The 24,636-nt window shown below is 42.7% G+C and overlaps 1 protein-coding gene across 1 annotated transcript in view; it reads left to right on the top strand.

The window, feature by feature from the left end:
• LOC145346843 (piezo-type mechanosensitive ion channel component 2-like) overlaps window positions 1-24,636 on the top strand; it is an 895,380-nt gene that overhangs the window by 494,803 nt on the left and 375,941 nt on the right. The window contains exons 6-7 of the mRNA XM_080194667.1: window positions 15,460-15,667; window positions 15,882-16,095. Coding sequence (XP_080050793.1) covers window positions 15,460-15,667; window positions 15,882-16,095 — 422 coding nt within the window. The remainder of the gene's footprint in view (window positions 1-15,459; window positions 15,668-15,881; window positions 16,096-24,636) is intronic.

The following is a 24,636-nucleotide window of genomic DNA, read 5'->3' as shown; positions in this document are numbered from 1 at the left end:
TTCCTTAGTTAATTAATCTGGTTGAGACCTGGAAGTTAAACAATACCTGCAGTTAAATGTTAAACACAAATACAAATAATATTAGAATTATATTTGAAATGTCCCTCTTCTCACCAACCTTCCACATCAAATGGAATTCCAGTGGCAAGGCAACCTCTGGCAACCCTTTAGTCTTTAACTCTTCAAAAAGCTCAGTTCTTTGAACTTTGAATTCATTCTAACCAGCACTCTGCTTGGTGTTTAGCAAAAAACAGGCCCATTCCTCTCACACAACATAATATAAAAAGCAAATTACTGTGGTGCTCAAATCTGAAACAAAAACAGAAAATGCTGGAAATTTTCAGCAGGTCTGACAACACCTGCAGAGAGAGAACACCATTGACATTTCAAATCTAGATGACTCTTTGTCAGAGTTACAGACAGTAGAAAATAACATACAATTTATATTGTTCCACACTTCGTCTGAAGCCATACCTTCTCCAGAAATGCCTCAGCAATAGAGGTAGCCACACTGACTTTTCAATAAATGCATGAAAAGTAAAAGAAATTTTGTTCATTTAAACATTGTAAAATTCTAGTGTACCCATCTTATAGTCTCTGAATTTGTATCCCATTAGAGCCCTTAATTTCTTGTGTTACCCATAGCGACCAATAACTTTTAAAAATATATATGAATTTTCCAGTGACCGGTGCAAAGAGTTGTACAAGATTTCATGTTCTAAGGCTTTTCTGTAACGAACAAAAACCATTATTCACTAAATATTACTTTAGTGAACAATTAATACACTAAACTACAGAAATGTAATTCCCTAATAAAATCTTAGTACAACAAAAACCCCAGGTCACATTTGTGTTTTATATCCCATTCTCTGTGGAAATATAATCTTGTGCAAAAACTCCCAAACTTCTCCCATTTTAACAGAATATTCCTCCAAGACGAATCTTCCAATGTATTTTTAAAACAATGGCCCTTCACTCAATATTCTGAGCATAATCAAATGGAATTCCAATGGCAAGGCTACTATGGAGGCTGGTAGAGGGCCAGCAGTTTGTGGAGACGGGAAAGATTGACAAAGATGTCATAGACAAAAAAGCAAAGGAAGGTAAATGATGGTGATCATGGTTAAGAAGAGTGCCGATTATGGTCATTAAGAGATCAGAATGAGTAAATGGCCGAGCAAAGTTAAGCAGATTGTCAAAGACAACATGAGACTTGTAACAAATGGTCCTAATGGGGTGGGGGAAAAAAGTTGAAAAATGAAACAATAGAAGAAATAAAAATAAAATATCTATAAAATAATACAATAAATTGATGGAAATTGGGGAAGGAGAGAGTTCATGGTCTGAATTCGTTGAACTCGATGTTCAACGGGGGCGGCGCGGTAGCACAGTGGTTAGCAGTGCTGCTTCACAGCTTCAGGGTCCTGGGTTCGATTCCCGGCTTGGGTCACTGTCTGTGTGGAGTTTGTGCAAACTCCTCGCGTCTGCGTGGGTTTCCTCTGGGTACTTCGGTTTCCTCCCTCAGTCCAAAGATGTGTGGGATAGGTTGATTGGCCATGCTAAAATGGCCCCTTAGTGTCCAGGGGTGCGTAAGGTTAGAGGGATTAGTGGGTATAATATGTAGGGATATGGGGATTGGGACTGTATTCGGTACAGACTCGATGGGCCGAAGGGCCTCTTTCTGCACTGTAGGGTTCTATAATTCTATGATTCTATGTTCAGTCCGGAAGACTATAAAGTGCCTAATCAGAAAATCAGGTGCTGTTTCTTCAGTTTGCTTTGGGCTTCATTGAGAGATTGGGTGGGATTTTACACCCTCGCTCGAGCAAGATGGGAAAATCCTACCTGAGGTCAATGGAATTTCCATTGCCCTCCTCTTGTCCACTCTGATTTCATGACAGGCGGAGGTGCTAGAATTTAGGCAATTGCAGCAAGCCAAGGATGGACATGTGGGCATGAGAACAATATGGTGTGTTAAAATGGCAAGTGACATTTTAAGTCATGCAATTGAGAGTCTAAGCCATGCTTGCAGACAGACTGAAGGTTGTTTTCCTCTGCCTAGTATAGCAGCACCTCACAATCTCAAATCTGTCTGATTGACTCAGGTTCTGTGTTTCTGTACACAATAGGACTAGCTTTGTGTTTAGGTGTTAAAACTTGCACCTTACATTCAAGAAGTTTTGTTTGAGTTTATATCTCCATAGCAAACAGATTTTTTTAAATTCATCCCAGGGAAATGGGCATCACTGGTTGGGGGAGCATTTATTGCCCATCCCTAATTGTTATTGGACCGAGTAGTTTGCTGAAACTTTTCAGAGTACATTTAAGAGTCAGCCACATTGTTGTAGATTTGGAGTCACGTGTACGCCAGATCAGGTAAGGACAGCAGATTTCCCATGCTTTAGGAGGTTCCGCACACGTGCAGATAGGAAGCAGGCTATACCTATGCAGTCCCCTGTTCTAGAATTCTTCAGACGGGCATCTGCATGGAAAAATAGCATGGAAGCTTGATCATGGGACCAAGGAATGGGGCACCATATGAGAGAACAGTCCTAGAACAGGGGAGATTGAGTCCTCTCAAAGACAAAATTCTGAGAGGGAACCCAGGGAGAGGTCCCAGAGAGGGAATGGGAGTGAACCGGAAATCACTGGGAGGAGATCCTGGTAAGAACTGATGGAGGTGGGAACAAGCCAAGAGACTTCAACAGTAGGAATGCAATAGTTGGCAGGCTTCAAGTAACTGGACTTCGGATAGTGAAAAGGCAACAAAAGGTTGATGAGTTCACCTTGTGGGCCTTTGGGGCAGTGACATTTTGCTCAGCATGGCTGAAGAGTTAAAGCTGTGCTTGTGAGTTGATGCTGGAGTGCAGACTAGGAAATCCAGGAGTATGCAGTCTTGAGAGACAAGATTGAAACTGCATAGGACAAGCAGTGGTTGAGGCAGTCCAAACTGAAGCACTTTATGGAGGAAATTTAGAGATTAGATCTTTGACGGGGAACTGTGAAGACTTGCAATCTTCATAAGAGAAATGGAGTTTGAATGAGATTGTGTAACTCTCAATGGATGCTGATATCTGGATGGGTTGCTGAGAAAACCGTGACGTCATCCTAGTTGCACCTGACATATTTATTGTGCAGTTACTGTTTTAGGTAAAATAATACCTCTGAAACTGCTAATGAGTCAAAATACAGTGGTTTTTATTTCAGAACTCTGGGGTGTATTCCAGAATTTTGGAAGAAGTAGGACTATAGACTTCTCATAGAACACAAACACAAGTGGGCATTTATACATCATGAGTCTTAATGTCAGTCACGATTCAAAGTTCCAATTCCAGCCAGACCTTCAGGTCTTCTTTCCTGGGTCACGATGCAGCCCCAGAGTTAATCAGGAATTACAGTCCAGCTGGCAGCTGCAGTCATGACACATGGTCACGATTCAAAACCTTTCTGCAGCAGTACCGGCATCCCTGTCTTTGAAGTTACTTGTGTGATCGCGGCTGTCCCAACAGGACTCTTCCTGTTAAAAGCCGGTATCGCAATCTGCCATCAGCAGCTGTCAAAAGCTGATATTGTAAACTACCATCTGTGTAATGATGTCCAACTAACACAAATAGGTAAGATTTGCAAAGTCTACAAAATAACAGCCACATTAAACTCTCTGTCTTTATAAAAATGAGAGTTAAAGCATGTAATACATAACAAATAACTTATATTTCTGCCAGGAGCAGTATAAGCTTGAGAAGATCAGTCATGATGAAGGGTTATGTTTGTGACATATTCTAGGTACAAAATTCATTATCCCTTTCCCTACTTCAGTAACCATAAATATATCAATGGGAAGAGGATAGCCAGGGTTTCATTAGGAACCCAGAGGACAATCTGTGGGTGGAGCTGGAGGACATTAGTAGAGTGTTGAACAAATACTTCACATCCATCTTCACCCAAGAGAATGAAGATGAAGGTATGGAATCCAGGGAGAGAGACTGCAAGGTTCTTGAGCAAATTGACATTGTGAAGGGTGAGGTATTGAAGGTGTTGGCAGGCATAAAAATGGGCAAATCTCCAGATCCAGATGAGCTGTGTGCAAGGCTGCTGTGGGAAGCAAGGGAGGAGATTGCAGGAGGTTTGAACCAAATGTTTTAACCATGAAAAGTGTAAAAAGAGTAATTTGACAAGGAAGTATTCAATGAATGGCATGACACTAAGAAGTTCTGTGGATCAAAGTGGTGTGTTTGTCCACAGATCTCTGATGACAGAAGGGTATGTTAGGTGGGTGGTGAAAAAGACATATATGGGACACTTGCCTTTACCAATAGAGGCACAGATTACAAAAGCAGGGAAGTCATGTTGGAGTTGTAAAAAAGTTTGGTGAGGTAACTGCTAGAGTACTGTGTGCACTCCAGGTGTGTAGGAAGAATGTGATTGCATGGAATGGGTGCAGAAGAGATTTACCAGGATGTTACCTGGGATGGAACATTTAAGTTATGAGGAGTTGTTGGATAGTCTTGGGTTGTTTTCATTGGCACAGAGAAGACTGAGGCGTGACCCGATTGAGTGAAGAAGATTATGAGGGGCATGGACAGAGGGGCAGCTGTTTCCCTTCGCTGAACAAAGGTTCAAGATGAGGGCAGGAGGTTTAGTGGGGATGTGAGGAAAAACATTTTACCCAGCAAGTGTTGATGGTCTGGAATGCGCTGCGTGGGATGGTGAGCTGCCTCACATCCTTCAAGTACCTGGATGAGCACTTGGGCCAAGTGCCAGTAAATGGGATTAGGTGGGAGGTGAGGTGTTTTTCACATGTTAGTGCAGACTCAAAGGGTCAAAGAACCTCTTTTGCACTGTATGATTCTATGATCCTGTGCAATGTGTTTGCTCACAGTTTGCCTGTTAATTCATATGTACCAATTTAATTCCATTGAGTTTCCCCTCAAAACATCACAGTATCAGAGCATTGTTCCAACAAGTCAGAACAAAATCAACCAATTCAGGTATTTGTTGACTTACTACAATCCTAGTTTGTTCAGTGAGTTCAGTACTGGGATATACTTTATAGTAGCAGTTTTATGTATTTGTCTGTATATATATAAGCGGCAAGGAAGCTTTTTTAGCGTATTGTGACCAAATCATGTTAGATGACCCTCATTTTAGGACTCTTATGTACAGGCATCCAATTTGCTGCTGTGCGCAATATCAATTGTAATAATGTTTTAACTTTATAGCGTGCAAACTGGATTGAGCAACAAGAAGTCACAAGGCAATGTTTCAGTATTCATAAGTCCTGCGACATTTCTGCCCTCCAGTTGACATAGTTAGTACAAGAATGATGTAAAATTTAAAAAGGTAGGGTTAATTTGGAGTAGAGGGTTGCTGAATGGCACAGCAGATTAGGAAATATGCAGGGTTCAAAATAAACAAGGGGTTGTGCAAGTTTACCCTTAAAAAGTCACAAGTAACCCAGAAAAAGCTAAGAAAAATTCAAGTGGTCGCCCACATACAATATTCCTTAGATGATTTCTCCTCCATGGTCTGGGGCTGAACAATTACAGGTGGCTTGTTGAGAGCAGGAAAATATGGGAGACTGTTGGTTTTTAAATTGTCCACCACCACCACCACAATTCATGGCTAGAATTTTTTTCTTCTTTTATGCAATATCGGCATTACTGGCAAAGCCAGCAGTTGTTGCCCATCCTAATTGTCTTTTTACTGAATGGTGTACAAGGTCATTTCAGAGGATTGGGGAGGTGGTGGCATAGTATTATTTTCACCGGAGTGGTAATACAGAGATGAAGGGGACCCATGTTTAAATCACATTACCCCTTAGGGAAGGAAATCAACAGTACCTAACTGCTCTGGCCTACATGTGACCCCAGACACACGACAAATGCCCTCTTAAACATCCTCTGAAATGGACTAGCTTAGTTGTATCAAACCACAAAAACTCTAAAAGGAATGAAACTGAACTGACTGTCCAGCATGGATCTAGGCACTAGAAGGGCAAACTCAACCCTGTCAATTGTCTCATAGACTAGTCAAGCAGCAGCCTGACATAGGGGAGGCAGTGGCGTAAGTGATATTGGCAGTGGCGTAAGTGATATTATCACTGGCCTAGTAATCCAGAGACCCAGCGTAATGTTCTGGTGTTCTAGATTCAAATCCCACCATGGATGATAATGGAATTTGAATTCAATGAAACAATTCTGGAATTAAAAGAACATAAGAACATAAGAAATAGGAGCAGAAGTAGGCCATCTAGCCCTTCGAGCCTGCCCCGCCATTCAATAAGATCATGGCTGATCTGTCGCTGCTCAGTTCCACTTTCCCGCTTTCTCCCCATAACCCTTAATCCCCTCTCTTATCAAAAACCCATCAACCCGCGTCTTAAAAATATTTAGCGAGGCAGCCTCCACCACTTCAACGGGCAGACAATTCCAGAGATTCACCACCCTTTGAGTGAAGAAGTTCCTCCTCAACTCCGTTCTAAACCGCCCCCCTTTTATCTTGAGGCTGTGCCCCCTGGTCCTACTGTCTTTTTTGAGCGGGAAGAGTCTCTCCACCTCTATCCTATCCATCCCATTCATCATCTTATACATCTCAATGAGATCTCCCCTCATTCTTCTAAACTCTAACGAGTACAAGCCCAGTTTATTCAGCCTCTCCTCATAGCTCAACCCCCTCAACTCCGGTATCAGCCTAGTAAACCTCCTCTGCACTCCCTCCAAGGCCAAAATATCTTTGCGCAGGTGCGGCGCCCAAAACTGCACACAGTACTCCAGCTGCGGCCTCACCAATGCCCTATACAGCTGCAGCAAGACCTCCCTACTTTTATATTCAATCCCCCTCGCTATGAAGGCCAGCATCCCATTCGCCTTGTTAATTGTTGTAAAAGCCCACCTGGTTCACTGATGTCCTTTAGGGAAGGAAATCTGCTATCTTTACCTGGTCTGACCGACATGTGACTCCAGATCCACAGCAATTTGGTTGATTCTTAAATGTCCTCTGAAATACCCTAGCAGGCCACTCAGTTCAAAGGTCATTAGACAATAAATGCTGGCCCAGTCAGCGACACCCACACCCCATAAGTGAATGTAAAAAACTTATGGAATCATACCTAAAGATAATGTTACAGACAGCACCATCATCATCCCTGGGTATGTCCTGTCCAACCAGTAAGAGGTGATGACAAAGGGACATATCGTCAGGAAGCACTTGCCTTGGGAGTCTTTAACATCGACTCTGAACCTCATAAATTCTCATGACTTTGGGTCAAATATGGATGAAGAAACCTCTTATTGATTACAAGTATCACCCCCCTCAGCTGATGAATCAGTACTCCTCCATGTTGAACACCAATTGGAGGAAGCACTGAGGATGGCACGAGTGCAGAATGTACTCTGGATGGGGGTTTCAATGCCCTTCACCTAGAGTGGCTCAGTAGCACCACAGCAAGCTGAGGCCTAAAGGACATAGCTACAAGACTGTGTAGGTGGTGAGGGAACCAACAAGAGGGAAGACCATACCTGACTTTGTCCTCATGTGTCCGTGACAGAATTGGTAGAAGTGACCACCACAGTGCCCTTGTGGAGATGAAGTCACATCATCACATCGAAGATGCTCTCCATTGTGTAGTATCAAAATCAGGATAAATGGAAAATATTTCAAACAGATTGAACAACTCAAGACTGGATAACAATGAGGCACTGTTGGCCATCAGCAGCAGCAGAATTTTATTCAAGCACAATCTTGTGGCCTGGAATATCCTCTGCTCCACTGTAACTATCAAGCCAAGGATCAACACTGGTTCCGTGAAGGGTGCAGGAAGGCATGCCTCAGGAGCGATACCAAATACATAAAAAAGAGGTGGCAGCTTGGTGACACAACAACTCAGGACTACTTGCATGCCAACAGCATAAGTAAGCAAGTGCTTCCACTGTGGTGATGCCCGTCGTTGTGTGAGGCCTGGTACTGAAGTCTCCGGGCCAGCTAGCATCTAGGCCTCCCCCACTGCCAGGAGTGTTTCACTCCAGTGGGATTGATAGCAGCTCTCCACTAGTGGGGAGCTGGCGGTCTGACCCATAGTTAATAACACTTAAACATTAAGTATGCAAATATTCAGTAAATGGAACTAATCAAGAAAATAAATAATAGGTTGCCAAAATAGTTTTTTTACATCTCAGTATTAACTGATTGATGATTATAAATTTTGAAATGATTGCCTGAGATTGATTTAGATTGGTGAAATTAATTTAGGACTAGACTGCTTCGAGAGAGCCAGTCTATTGATTCCATTTTATGTGGATGTGGCTAATAATATTTCTAGAAGTTATATGACTGTGTTTTCATGAGAAATAGAACATTACAGCGCAGTACAGGCCCTTTGGCCCTCGATGTTGCACCGACCAGTGGAACCAATCTAATGACCCTCTAACCTAAACTATTCCAGTGTTATCCATATGCCTATCCACTGACCATTTGAACGCCCTTAAAGTTGGCGAGTCCACAACTGCTGCAGGCAGGGCATTCCATGACCTTACTACCCTCTGAGTAAAGAACCTACCTCTGACATCCGTCCTATAATTACCACCCCTTAATTTAGAGTTATGTCCCCTTGTGTTAGCCATCACCATCTGAGGTAAAAGGCTCTTACTGTCCACCCTATCCAATCCTTTGATCATTTTGTATGCCTCAATCAGGTCACCTCGTAACCTTCTTCTCACTAATGAAAATAACCTCAAGTCCTTCAGCCTTTCCTCATAAGACCTTCCCACCATACCAGGCAACATCCTGGTAAACCTCCTCTGCACCCTTTCCAATGCCTCCACATCTTTCTTATAATGCGGCGACCAGAAATGTACGCAATACTCCAAGTGCGGCCGCACCAGAGTTTTGTACAGTTGCAACATGACCTCGCGACTCCAAAATTCAATCCCTCTACCAATAAAAGCTAACACACTGTACGCCTTCTAAACAACCTTATCAACCTGGGTGCCAACTTTCAGGGATCTATGCACATGTACCCCGAGATCTCTCTGCTCGTCAACACTACTAAGAGTCCTTCCATTAGCCCTATATTCTGTACTCCTGTTACTCTTACCAAAGTGAATCGCCCCACACTTCTCCATATTAAACTTCATCTGCCACCTCTCGACCCAGCCCTGCAGCTTATCTATGTCTCTCTGCAAACTGTAACATCCATCCTCACTGTTTACAACTCCTCCGACTTTGGTGTCGTCAGCAAATTTACTAATCCATCCTTCTACACCCTTATCTAGGTCATTTATAAAAATGACAAAAAGCAGTGGCCCCAAAACAGACCCTTGAGGTACACCACTTGTAACTGAACTCCAGGTTGAATATTTCCCATCAACCACCACCCGCTGTCTTCTATCAGCTAGCCAATTCCTGATCCAAACTGCTAAATCGCCCTCAATCCCATGCATCTGCATTTTCTGCAATAGCCTACCATGGGGAACCTTATCAAACGCTTTGCTAAAATCCGTATTGACCACGTCAACTGCCTTACCCTTATCCACCTCTTTGGTCACCTTTTCAAAAAACTCGATAAGGTTTGTGAGGCATGACCTACCTTTCACAAAACCATGTTGACTATCCCTAATCAATTTATTTCCCTCTAGATGATTATAAATCCTATCCCTTATAATTCTTTCCAAAACTTTGCCCACAACAGAAGTAAGGCTCACTGGTCTAAAATTCCCAGGATGGTCTCTACTCCCCTTCTTGAACAAGGGGACAACATTTGCTATCCTCCAGTCTTCCGGCACTATACCTGAAGTCAATGATGACATGAAGATCAAAGCCAAAGGCTCTGCAATCTCCTCCCTAGCCTCCCAGAGAATCCTAGGGTAAATACCATCCGGCCCAGGGGACTTATCTATTTTCATACTCTCAAGAATTACCAACATCTCCTCCCTATGTACCTCAATTCTGTCTAGTCTACTACCTGGTATTGCAGTATTCTCCTCGACTACGTTGACTTTTTCCTGCGTGAACACTGACAAAAAATATTCATTTAGTGCCTTTCCTATCTCTTCAGGCTCCATGCACAACTTCCCACTGCTGTCTCTGACTGGCCCTAATCTTGCCCTAACCAACCTTTTATTCTTGACATACCTGTAGAAAGCTTTAGGATTTTCCTTGATCCTATCCGCCAAAGTCTTCTCATGTCCTCTTCTAGCTCTTCTTAACTCTGCCTTTAGCTCCTTCCTGGCTAATTTATAACTCTCCAGTGCCCTAACTGAGCCTTCACGTCTCATCTTTACATAAGCCTCCTCCTTCCTCTTCACCAGAGATTCAACTTCCTTAGTACACCACGGTGACTAGGGGGCACAGCCTCAAGATAAAGGGGGGGCGGTTTAGAACGGAGTTGAGGAAGAACTTCTTCACTCAAAGGGTGGTGAATCTCTGGAATTCTCTGCCTGTTGACGTGGTGGAGGCTACCTCGTTAAACATTTTTAAGACGCGGGTTGATGGGTTTTTGATAAGAGAGGGGATTAAGGGTTATGGGGAGAGGGCGGGAATGTGGAACTGAGCCACGACAGATCAGCCATGATCTTATTGAATGGCGGGGCAGGCTCGAAGGGCTAGATGGCCTACTCCTGCTCCTATTTCTTATGTTCTTACGTTCCCTCGCTCGACCATTTCCTCCCTGCCTGACAGGTACATACTTATCAAGGACTCACAGTAGCTGCTCCTTGAATAAGCTCCACATTTCAGTTGTTCCCAGCCCCTTTAGGCCATTAAAAGTCCAAACGACAGTAACTTCTTGTTGCCTATGCAATTTTCATTTCATTATATGGGCAAAATGAATCGACGCTCATCACTTACTTGCAGTAGCTGCTACTTGAATAAGCTCCACATTTCAGATGTTCCCAGCCCCTGCAATTTCCTACTCTACCCTAAGTATCCTAAATCTCGCCTAATAGCCTCATAATTACCTTTCCCCCAGCTATAACCTCTGCCCTTCGGTATATGCCTATCCCTTTCCATCACTAAGGTAAATGTAACTGAATTGTGGTCACTATCACCAAAGTGCTCACCTACCTTCAAGTCTAACACCTGGTCTGGTTCATTACCCAATGTTTGGTTCAGGCACGTTGAGTGTGATCAGATTGTTATTTTAGTATTAGTGTCATGTTCTAATATAATTGCTTAAAACGACAAAAATATCAGGGATATAAAAGCTGGATTGCATGCTTATTACAACATTGTCATTCAATTACTTGAGCTATAATAGGATAGAGACATTTTACCATGCAGCGCACAATGCATTACACTCTAACAAGATGAAACTATTTCGAACTGCCATAAGACCATAAAGCCAAAGAGCGAAGTCTTACCAAAAAATGGCAGCGTGTTGTTTCCGGTGAGAAAATGGACAGAGAAACAGGTTAGTTTTCTTTCCAGATCTTATGAAAATCTTCAAAGGAAAGTATTTCACGCTGCCACATAAGGGGGCGTGGCCTAAATATGCCAGGAAAACCCAGCAGCACAGAGATCGAGGTGCCATCTTTTAAAGTGAGCCCCAATCAGAACCTGAACAAATTTTCTGCCTCCCCCCCGCCAGTCAACTATGGAGATCTCAGGGGCCCCCCTTCCCACCCCCGGTCAGACTCAGCACCGTTTCCCCCCTCCTATCATCAGCACCATCCCACTTTCTGTCCCCCCTACCCCCCAGACTGAGCCAGCACCCATTTTCACTCCTCCCCTTCACCTCTGCTCCATCTCCTCATCCGCTCCCAGCCACCACCACATCTGAATGAAATCCCCACCTCCCCTGCTCCCCCCCACCCCCACCATCCCCCAAACCTTGCAATGCCAATCTGTGCCAAAGGGCAGGCTTCCACTGAGGGCCTGCCCTTTGACACAGATCGGCATTGCCAGGTTGGAGCTGCTGGTGCTGCAAACTTGTTCAAGAGGCATTGCCAGGCTGCTGACTGGCCATGTCCCTCTCCCATGGGGGCTATATTTACCTTTATGACCCTGGGGAGAGAGATCCCCAAAACAGGTTCATGTCCAGATGAACCTGTGTAAATGGCACCAGCATGATGTCATGGCAATGCCTGCTGAATATCCGGTGAAGGGAGATATCCCAGAGAATGAGCTTGGTAATGGTAAGGCAAGGTAGGGACATATTCAGCGCAACTTTGTGGGCCGAAGGTCTTGTACTGTGCTGTAGTGTTTCTATCTTTCTATGTAATGACATAATGAACTCTCCATGGTCCCACACCATGTTTCACACCACTTCACTGGCAAGGGGACAATAAGATTGGAACCAGAAACTTGCTGGCACAAATCACACTCTCCTGATTTTGCACATACACCACCATTCCTGCAGATGGAGAGTGTGGGCTTGAAATTGCCCTTTAAATGTTGTAAGTAAGCAGAATGAGGTAATTACAACAGAGGGATGGAACTATGGACATCAAAATGAAAAAATGCTGAAGTTAAGGAAGACAAAAGGCAAGGTTAAATAGAAGACTCCTGATGATATTTTTAAAAGCAGTGAAGGAATTTAGCACAGTTTTCATGGGACTGAATGACTGACCTCTCATGGTGTGTTGGGGGCAAAATGAAGCTCGGTGTTAGAGGAGCAATAGGCATCAAGCGATTACTGAGGTAGAATGGAGTGGAACATGGAGGGATTTGAAATGGAGATGATTATTTTGAAGTCAACTTGATGGTGCACAAACTGCCAATGAAGCTTGGAGAGAGCAAAAGCTGTGGAGCATTGTAATTTTGTGTAGGTTAGAAAGGAAAATATGTAAACTTTATTAGTCACAAGTAAGGCTTACATTAACATTGCAATGAAGTTACTGTGAAATTCCCCTAGAGTTGTAAGCTGCAGCACTTTGAATGAGTTGAAGATTGTGGAGCACTGATAATGGAAGTGAGTTTGAGAAGTCAAACTTTGAATGAAGGCTAATCCCTCTTAAATACATACTGGAATTATGATGTGAAGATGCCGGTGTTGGACTGCGGTAGGCACAGTAAAAAATCTCACAACACCCGGTAAAGTCCAACAGATTTATTTGGTAGCGTGAGCTTTCAGAGCACTGTCCCTCACCTGATGGAGGGACAGTTCTTTGAAAGCTTGTGCTACCAACTAAACCTGTTGGACTTTTACCAGGTGTTGAGAGACCTCTTACTGTACGTACTGGAGTCAATTAGATCCAATTATCTCTTAGAAAAGTGCCAGGAGGACATAATACACTTCCCTTTTCTGTCTTACAATTTTAAAAAAATTGTTAGGTCCTTTTAGAAATTGTGACATTCTGGATGTGATTGCACACGTTTTAAAGGCTATTACATATGTATGTGTATGATTACATTTTGATCAAATACATTGCATAACCTTTTGGATTGCTGGTGTATTATTTGTGGGCAGCATTATATAGTTGTTTGTTTTTAGTAAGTACTGTGCTGAAACTGATTAATCTTGTCCTTCCTTCACATGTACTTTGAATGTGACTTCAGGAGTCATTTTAAGTCAAGTCCAGCATATCATGCTGGTCTGTTTATGATATCTACTTTTTCAGTAAAATTTAACAGACAAATGATTCCCAAACTCTTGCAATCTACTACCATAATTTTAACAGAAGTCCATGGAAACTGTGTTCTTTTATGAAACTGGGAAGTCTATTGCAAACAAGTTGCTGTGATGAGTGGGAGCAACTCTGAGGAAGTTCCCAACCATAGCAGCAAATGGGATTAGTGACAGAAATATTTGGTGAATGAAGTTCTTTTAGGCACTATTTATAAACAAACCCCGTTTAGTAAACATACTTTTTTTTAAACTGAGAAAGTTAACATTTGATTTGGGTCAAGTTTCTTTTATTGTTTAAGCATAATACAGTCTTGTAAATTTATAAATTAATAAAATGCATAACTCCCAGAAATAATAGTTTCCTTTGTAAAGTTTTTTTCTCCACTTTTCCCTTTTTTCTCTTCCTGGCTAGGTTCATTACAACCATCGTGCACCACGGTTCCCGTAACCTACCAATACCTCCCTGTCTCATCAGGACGTTGTCGTGCAGAGCTCCAGACAAACATTCCTTGAAAATCCGCCACCTTCCTTCGGTACTTTTCCCCAAGAACACCTCCTTCCAAGTTACTCGTCTAATTTCCTGCCTGATGGCTTCATATTTCCCCTTACTCCAGATAAAGACTCTCCTAGCCTGCCTGATCCTATCCCTTTCCAATGCTATCGTGAAGGAGATAGAATTATGATCACTATCTCCAAGATGATCTCCCACCGAGAGATCCAACACCTGTCCAGGTTCAAAAGCCAGCACCAGATCAAGTATAGCCTCTCCTCTTGTAGGCTTATCCACATACTGTTTCAGGAAACCCTCCTGAACACACCTAACAAACTCCTCCCCATCCAAACCTCTTGCCCTCGGGATATTCCAGTCAATGTTTAGGAAATTAAAGTCTTCCATCACGACAACTTTGTTATTACTACAACTCTCCAGGATCTGTTTCCCTATCTGCTCCTCAACATCCCTGTCACTATTGGGCGGCCTGTAGAAAACATCCAGCAAAGTTACCGACCCCTTGCTGTTCCTAACTTCCACCTGTAGAGTCTCCGTAGACAATCCCTCCATGGCATCCACCTTCTTTACAGCCGTGACACTAGCCCTGATCAACAGTGCCACTCCGCTCCCTCTTTTGCCTCCCTCCCTGTCCTTCCTGAAACATCTGAATCCTGGCACCTGAAGTACCCAGTCCTGTCCCTGAGACATCCAAGTCTTGGTAATGTCTACCACATCACATTCCCAAGCAGCGATCCACACTCTAAGCTCATCCACTTTATTCACTACACTCCTGGTGTTAAAATAGACACACCTCAGACCTTCAGTCTAGGAGCTCCCCTTCTCAATCACCTATCTATCCTCCCTCTTACACTGTCTACAATCCTTCTGTATTTGCGAGCTAACCTTCTCGCTCTCAGTCACCTCATCTCGATTCCTTCCCTTTTAAGAGACTTCTGGATGAGTACATGGGATTTAATGGGATTGATGGTTATAGATAGGCCTGGTAGGTAGGGATATGATCGGCGCAACTTGTGGGCCGAAGTGCCTGTTTGTGCTGTAGTGTTCCATGTTCTATGTTTCCCTGTTGTTTTTAAGATTCTTGACGAGGAATATTACATGTATCCCCAGCAACTTCTGATGCCTCACTAAGGTGGCTATTCTCAATGTATAAATCTTGATAAGAGCATGAACAAACTTTTTAACAAAGCAAAATATCAGTAATTTGAAGTCCCTGAAGTCAATTGTGGCAATGGCAGTTGCTCAGATCAGGTAAGTCAGCGCACATTAGAATTTAAATTCTAGACCATCCTGTTTGGTATGGTTTAGTTTCATATTAACTAACATAATTACAATATTGAGTCATAAGAACATTTCTTAATTATTAAAGACTTGCAGCTTTTTTTTACAGGATGAAGAAAAGCTTGAGCTGGCTGATGCATTCATTTATGAGGAAGATTTTGAGGTAGCTGACGTAGTTCAAGAGATGGAAGAAGAGGGAAATAAACAAAATATTCTTCGCAGAATTGCAACATATGCATCAAAATTAAAAGAATTTATTGGCATTATTATAGCAACCACTGGAAAAGTAGTTGTTACCATTTTACTTGGTTTAACAGGTTTGTATTATAATTAGGGTGCATTAAATCTTTGTGCCATTCATAAACAATAATTTCCTTTTGCTCCAAACTCACATTCTGCTTTATATGTGCAGTGTGTGTCTATTATTAAATTTAGGCAAATATAGATTAAGAAACTACTATCTCCCACTCTCTACTTCCCCGCTCCCTTACTCAGATGACATTAATAAAATTGCTTTATTTTTTTCTGCAGGTATAACGCTACCATCTTTGACCTCAGGAGTATACTTCTTTGTATTTTTGGGATTATGTACTTGGTGGTCCTGCGGTAAACAGTTTGATCCGCTGATATTCAGCTGTTTGTGTGTATTAATGGCCATATTCAGTGCAGGACACTTAATTGGACTGTATCTTTACCAGTTACAGTTCTTGCAAGAACTTGTTCCACCTGGTGACTTCTATGCAAGGTAAGGTCGCAATTTTTATTTTAAGGATATTAATATAATGATTTCTCAATCCATAGCATAAAATCAACATTGCACGTCTTATAACATTTTAAAGCGTGGAGAAACTTCTTGATCAGAGACAAAATTAATTTAAGTTAATAAATGACAGTCAATATGAATTTGTTAAAGGCAAACTCAGCCTAATTATCTTGATTAAGTTTTTCAAGAAAATATTAGAGATGAATCAAGATAGTGCTATTGAAGTTGTGCGTAGACTTTCAAGAGGTGTTAAAGTTTATTTATTAAAATTAACACTGCAATGAAGTTACTGTGAAAATCCCCTAGGTGTTCTATGTAGTGTCACTTTCTTTGCAAAATTGAAAGCTAAAGGAACAGTTTTAGCATTAAAACAAATTTAGTTAAGGCGCAGAAAAGGTTTAGAACATAGAACATTACAACACAGTACAGGCCCTTTGGCCCTCAATGTTGTGCCGAGCTATGTCTAATCCCAAGATCAAGCTGTCCCCTCCCTATCGTTCTCATGTGCTCCATGCGCCTATCCAATAACCACTTGGAAGTTCCTAAAGTGTCCGATTCCATTATCACAGCAGGCAGTCTATTCCACATCCCAACCACTCTCTGAGCAAAGAATCTACCTGAGACATCCCTCCTATATCTCCCACCATGAACCTTATAGTTATGCCCCCTAGTGACAGCTACATCCACCTGAGGAAATAGTCTCTGCACGTCCACTCTATTAATCCTTCTCATCATCTTATAAACCTCTATTAAGTCGCCTCTCATCCTCCTCTGCTCCAAAGAGAAAAGCCCCAGCTCCCTCAACCTTTCCTCATAAGACCTACCCTCCAAACCAGGCAGCATCCTGGTAAATCTCCTCTGCACTCTCTCCAGTGCTTCCACATCCTTCTTATAGTGAGGTGACCAGAAGTGAACACAATATTTCAAATGTGGTCTCACCAATGTCAGCATTTAGTGATGAATGTTGTTTTTAGATGAAAGGAAGTATAAAGGTAGGTATTAGGACAATGATTGTTTTAAATATACGTTAATGATCTGAACTTGGGATATAGGAGTCAAAGTTTACAGATAGCACAAAGTATAAAAATTTTGTGAACAATGAGGAGGGCATAGATAGATTGGTGTAATAGACCATACATAACAAATGTTATTTAATACAGATCAGTTTGAATTGATGCATATTGGGAGGAAGAATCCATATTGACTGAGGAGAGCCAATATAAACTAAATTGTATGATTTTAAGTGCAGTGCAGGAACAGGGCTACATGGGGATGCATATAAAAGTATTTTAACATTGCACGACAAATTCACCAATTGTTAAAAATGTATATGGCTTTATAAACAGAAAAAGTACAAAAGCAAACCACTGCCTCAGAAAAGCAGCTAGCATGATCAAGGAGCACAAACACCCTGGACATTCTGTCTTCCATCTTCTTCCACCAGGAAAAAGATACCAAAATCTGAGATCACATATCAACTGACTCAAGAACAGCTTCTTCCCTGCTGCCATCAGACTTTTGAATGGAACTACCTTATATTAAGTTGATATTTTTCTTCACCTTAGCTATGACTGTAATACTATATTCTGTACCCTCTCCATTCCTTTTCCCTATGTACTTTTCACTATATCCTAATACATGTGAAAATAATTAATCAAATCAAATTCAAAACATGAATCAGGCCTCAACTGGAGTGCCAATTATGGGCACCACACTACAGGGAGGGTATCAAGGCCTTGGGAAGATTTATCAGAATTTGTAGTGCATTAGGATGTTTTATCACGTTAAATGTGCTACATAAATTTAAGTTTATTAACACCCTTATTAATACCCTGAAGAGCTAAATGTCTAAACAGCACTGCAGGTAATAAGAATAAATATTTGAGAACTGAAGAAGGTGTAAAATTCTTTCTGAGAATGATACCAAAACAGAGATGATCTAACTAGCAGAGGTTATAAGATTATAATTGAACAACCTTGGCTCTTTTCTCTGAAAAAGAGAAAGCTGGGGACTGAACCAGTAGAGGTTCTTACAATTCAGAAGGGGTTTTGATAAGGGAGACGTAAGGCTGATTGGGAGCGTTCTCCACCCCAAACAATGTATTAATCCTGAGTCTCATTTTAGCAGTTCAGACTTACATGGGAGCATACGAAATAGGAGCAGAATTAGGCCAATTGGCCTCTCAAGTCTGCTCCACCATTCAATAAGACCATGACATCTATATATGCTGAGTTCCACATTTCTCATCTATCTCCAATAACTTATGTTAGTTCTATAACTGTTTCATTTAAGAAGCAGAGTTTCTATTTAAGATCTGTATTAATTAGAGGTCTTTTATCTGTCTGCTGATTACTTAGTCATTGTCCATGATGCAAGGTTATTCATAGAATCATAGAAATCCTACAGTGCAGAAAGAGGCCATCTGGCCCATCGAGTCTGCACCGAACACAATCCCACGCAGGTCCTACCCATTTACCTACTAATCCCTCTAACCTATGCGTCTCAGGACACTAAGGGGCAATTTTTAGCATGGTCAATCAACCTAACCCGCAAATGTTTGGACTGTGGGAGGAAACCGAAGCACCCGGAGGAAACCCACACAGACACGAGTGGAATATGCAAACTCCACATAGATAGTGACCCAAGCCGGGAATCAAACTCAGGTCCCTGGAGCTGTTATTGTTGCACTCAACTTCTTCCCGACAGGCCCCTTTCAGGCAGCATGTGGTGATCTCACTGACAGAATGCAGCCTGCTGCAGCTTACTACCTCAAGGTCTTCTCTGATGCGATATTTCAAAGGGCAAGGGAATTATATCTCTTCAAGCTGGATGAGCAGCGTTAGCTGGATAAAGCCAGAGGGTTCACGATGACTGCAGATGTTCCATGGTATAGGGAGCTATTGATTATACACACGTTTTCTTTATGGCTCCTCCTGGACAGCCCTGTACATTCATGAATGGGAAACGTAGAAACTAGAAGCAGAAGTAGGTCATCTGGCCCTTCAATCCTGGCTCCACTACTCATTATGATCGTGACTGGTCATGAAATTCAATATCCTGATCACCCCACTCCCCCATATCCCTTGATCCCTTTAGCCCCATGGCTATATCAAATTTCTTCTTCAAATCAGATATATTTTGGCCTCAATTACTTTCTGTGGTAGTGAATTTCACACATTCACCACCCTCTGAGTGAAGAAATTTCTCCTCACCTCAGTTCTAAAAGGTTTGCTCGTTATCCTCAAACTATGACCCCTAGTTCTGGACTCCTGCACCATCGGGAACATTCTTTCTGAATTTACTCTGTCTAATCCTGTTAGAATTTTGTAAGTTTCTATGAGATCCCCTCTCGTTCTTCTAAACTCCAGTGATTATAATCCCAACCGACTTGGTCTGTCCTCATATGACAAACCTGCCATCCCAGGAGTCAGCCTAGTAAACCTTTGCTGTACTCCCTCTATAGCAAGGACATCTTTCCTCAGGTAAGGGCACCAAAACTGCACACAATACTTCAAGTGTGGCCTCACCAACTCCCCATACAATTGCAGTACAACATCCCTGTTTCTATACTCAAATCCTCTCACTATGAAGGCCAACACACCATTTGCCTTCTTTACTGGCTGCTGTACCTGCACACTTACTTTCAACTAATTGCATTAGCTATGAGAAGAGATTGGAGAAACTTGGTTTGTTCTCACCGGAACGACGGAGGTTGATGGGTGACCTGATAGAAGCCTACAAGATTATGAGAGACACGGACAGAGTGGATAGTCAAAAGCTTTTTCCGGGGTGGAAGAGTCAGTTACTAGAGGGCATAGGGTCAAGGTGTGAGGGGCAATGTTTAATGGAGATGTACGAGGCAGGTTTGCTACATAGAGGGTGGTGGGTGCCTGGAACTCACTGCCTGGGGAGACAGCGGAAGCAGATACAATAGTGACTTTTAAGGGGTGTCTTGACAAAATCATGAATAGGATGGGAATGGAGGGATATGGTCCCTGGAAGGGTAGGGGGTTTTAGTTAAGTTGGGCAGCATGGTTGGTGCAGGCTTGGAGGGCTGAAGGACCAGTTCCTGTGCTGTAATTTTCTTTGTTCTTTGTTGTAATGAACAAGGACACCAACATCTTGTTGAGTACCCACCTCTCTCAATTTACATCCATTCAAGTAATAATTTGCCTTCTTACTATTGTTACCAAAGTGGAAAACCTCACATTTATTGACATTATACTGCATGTGCCATGCATATGCCCATACACTCAGCCTGTCCAAATCACACTGAAGCATCTCTGCATCCTCATCACAGCTCATCCTCCCACACAACTTTTGTATCATCTGCAAATTTGGAGATAATAAATTCAGTTCTGTGTTCCAAATATTAATATATAACTTGAACAGTTGGAGTCCTAACATAGATCCCTGTGGAACCTCACTCATCAGTGCCTGCCAGTCAGAAAAAGATCAATTTATGCCAACTCTAAATCCATGCTGACTTAGTCTGATTATACCATTGCTTTCCAAATGCTGTGTTATGAAATCCTTGATAACACAGGAGGTTGAATGTCTTGTTAAGAGGAAAAAGGAAGCATATTTAAGGATTAAAAAAACAAGGTTCAGTTGGGTTGCTTGTGTGTTACAAGGTAGCTAGGAATGAGTTAAAAAAATGGACTTAGGAGAGCTAGGAGGGGGCATGAGAAGTTGTTGGTGGGTCAGACAAAAGAAAACCCCACGGCTTTTTAGTCTTATGTGAGAAATAAAAGAATGACCAGGGTGAGGTTAGGGCCAGTCAAGGGTAGTGGTGGGAACTCGTGCATGGAGTCAAAAGAGATAGGTGAGGTGTTGAATGAATACTTTTCTTCAGTGTTCACTAAGGAGAGGGGCCATGTTTTTGAGGATGAGTACGTGATACAGGCTGATAGGGTGGAGGAGGTAGATGTTCTGAGGGAAGATGTGTTAGCAATTTTGAAAAACCTGAGGGTGGATAAGTACCCTGGGCCAGATGGGATTCATCCCAAGATACTTTGGGAGGCAAGGTATGAGATTTCAGAGCCTTTAGCCTTGATCTTTGGGTCTGCACTGTCCACGGGGATAGTGCCAGAGAACTGGAGAGTGGCAAATGTTGTTCCTCTCTTCAAATAAGGAAATAGGAATGATCTTGGTAATTATAGGCCAGTTAGTCTTCCTTCGGTGGTCGGTAAGTTAATGGAAAGGATCCTGAGAGATAGGATTTATGACCATTTGGAAAGATGCAGTTTAATCTGAGATAGTCAGCACAGTTTTGTGAGGGGTAAGTCCTGCCTCACAAATTTGATTGAATTCTTTGAGGAAGTAACGGTGTGGACAAAGGTAAAGCAGTTGATGTCGTATACGTGGATTTTAGTAAGGCATTTGATAAGGTTCCCCATGGTCTGCTCATGAAGAAGATAAGGATGTGGGGGATGGAAGGAAATTTGGCCGATTGGATAAGTAACTGGCTGTATCATAGAAGACAGAGGTGGTGGTGGAAGGAAAATTTTCAGACTGGAGGCCAGTTACTAGCAGTGTACCACAGGGATCAGTGCTGGGTCATCTGCTATTTGTGATTTTTATCAATGACTTGGGAAAAAGGGGCTGAAGGGTGGGTTATTAAATTTGCTGATGACACCAAGATTGGTGGAGTAGTGGATGAGATAGAGAGCTCTTGCAGGCTGCAAAGAGACATTGATAGGATGCAGAGCTGGGCCGAAAAGTGGCAGGTGGAGTTTAACCCTGATGAGTGTGAGGTGATTCATTTTGGTAGGGCAAACTTGAATGCAGATTACAGGGTCAACAGCAGGAATGTGGAGGAACAGAGAGATCTTGGGGTTCATATCCACAGATCTCTGAAGGTTGCCACTCAGGTGGGTAGAGCCATGAAGAAGGCTAGCGTTTATTAGTGTTATTAGTGTTATTAGTGTTAGCGTTTATTAACAGGGGGTCTGAGTTTAACAGCCGTGAGGTTATGCTGTAACTATACCAGACGCTGGTGAGACCGCATTTGGAATATCATGTTCACTTCTGGTCACCTCACTGTAAGAAGGATGTGGAAGCATTGGAGAAAGTGCAGATGAGATTTACCAGGGTGCTGCCTGGTTTGGAGGGTAGGTCTTATGAGGAAAGGTTGAGGGAGCTGGGGCTTTTCTCTTTGGAGCGGAGGAAGATGAGAGGCAACTTAATAGAGTTTTATAAGATGATGAGGGGGATTGATAGAGTGGGCGTGTAGAGACCATTTCCTTGGGTGGATGTAGCTGTTACCAGGGGGCATAACTGTAAGGTTCATGGTGGGAGATATAGGAGGGATGTCCAAGGTAATTCTTCACTCAGAGAGTAGTTGGGGTGTGGAATAGACTGCCTGCTGTGATAGTGGAGTCAGACACTTCAGAAACTTTCAAACGGTTATTGGATCGGCACATGGAGCACACCACAATTATAGGAAGTGGGATAGCTTGATCTTGAGATTAGACATAGCTCGGCACAACATTGAGGGCCGAAAGGCCTGTACTGAGCTGTAATGTTCTATATTCTGTGTATTCTATAATGGACTCTATCAACTTCCCTGGTACTGATGCTAGGCTGACTAGTCTATTGTTCCCTGTTTTCCCTCTATCTCCCTTTTTAAATGGTAGGCTTACGTTAGCTACTCTCCAATCTGTAGGGTATACTATTGGGGGAATCCAGCGAAGATTCAGCTTGCTTTGAGGGAGTCCAGCGAAGGTTCACCAAACTGATTCCCTGAATGGCAGGACTGACATATGAAGGGAGACTGGGCTTGTACTCACTGGAATTTAGAAGAATGAGAGGGGTTCTCTTAGAAACATATATAATTATGATCGGACTGAACAGACTAGATGTGGGGAAAATGTTTCCGATGTTGGGGAAGTCCAGAACTTGGGGTCACAGTCTAAAATAAGGGATAAGCCATTCAGGGCTGAGATGAGGAAGAACTTCGCTCGGAGTGTTGTGAACCTGTGGAATTCTCTACCACAGAAAACTGTTGGGGTTAGTTCATTAGATATATTCAAGATGGAGCTGGATGTGACCCTTGCAGCTAAAGGGATCAAGGGGTATGGAGAGAAAGTGGGAGTGGGATACTGAAAGTGCAAGATCAGCTATGATCATATTGAACGGTGATGCAGGCACAATGGCTGAATGGTCTACTCCTGCACCTATTTCCTATGCTTCTATGTAATCAGTCCAGAGTCCAAAGAATTTTGGAAAATAACCACCAATGGATCTACTTTTTCCAGGGCCACTTCCTTAAGTATTTGGGATGAAGCATCAATCATAGGGATGCAGCAATTGAACATGGTCCTGACATTGCAGGAGGATAATGACAATTTGCAGTAGGGACAGTGCATAGATCCCCAGAGAGCTTCTGTGAATGTCTGACCCCTATCTGGCTGATAGCAGTTAGCTTGCTCTCAATGACATGGGTCATATCATGGCAATGTGGGGGGAAGTTGCACCTCTCCTGATTTAACGTCATCCCATGTGAGCTGTACCCTTGTGGTTCAATCTTACCAGAGGCTGAAGCAAATGTGATGGGGGTGCTAGCTACAGCTCAAAGGTGCTGAGAACACACATTGATAATGACTGGAATGAGATGCACTAACCCTGTACATTGTAGGAGACATCGCCATTCCCTACGAGAAATGGGTATGACTGATGTGTTTTGTCATTGTGAAGAGACACCACCAATGTGTTGGAAACATTGCACAAAACACATGGAGGAAGCCCTGCATTGAGCACTGCAGGAATCCAGTTTTTAGGTCGGTACTACATGAACACTGCTCATCGATCAAGGAGCTATAGAAAGAGTGCAATTAGTGATTGTTTATTTAGATGTAAATGCTATGTAAAGTGCTTAAGATGACCATGCTGTGTAACTAGAGCTTCTTAACTTTTTTAACTCTGCCACGATGATTGATGAATTCCCAACATCCACACCAGAGGCAGAGGCAGTCTGCTGTCTGCTATGCACTGTTATTTGTGATGACCTTAGCAGGCATCCTCTCGACTACCAACAGCTGGAGGGTAAAATAAGGCTCATGCTGCAATTCACAATTCGTTAGAGCAGCCCATTAGGACTGCGGAGGATGAGGTTCTAGTGCCTGGACCAGTGTGGTGGAGCCTTGCAGTGCAATCTGCAGAGGGTGTTACATTTAGCGATTGATTCATGCATCCTGCACTGGTCATGGGGACGCAGTTGTTGTCCACAGTCTCTACTTTACAGGAGGATGACGACAACATGCAGTGGATAGATCCTCATAAGCTCCCATGAATATCCGTCTCCGATCTGGCTGATGGTAGCTCACTTGTTCTCAATACTTTTGGGATCCTGCTGTGTGGCAGTGCCATCTCCTTTGGCCAATGGAACTGGAGTAGTCACAGGAAGAGATGATTCAGATGGACAGGATACTCCCAGAGTCACGTGGGTGATCCGGGGTGTGCACTGGCCGGTCCTTTGCCTTATGGGTACTAAAAGGCCTCTGGCTTCCTCCTTTAGGTAG

This window comes from Carcharhinus amblyrhynchos, chromosome 8 (genome assembly GCF_965287045.1).
Source record: "Carcharhinus amblyrhynchos chromosome 8, sCarAmb.v2.hapA, whole genome shotgun sequence".
NCBI classification, from domain to species: Eukaryota; Metazoa; Chordata; class Chondrichthyes; order Carcharhiniformes; family Carcharhinidae; genus Carcharhinus; species Carcharhinus amblyrhynchos.
Note: the sequence above shows the minus strand (reverse complement) of the source record. Positions and strands in the feature narration are given on the sequence as shown.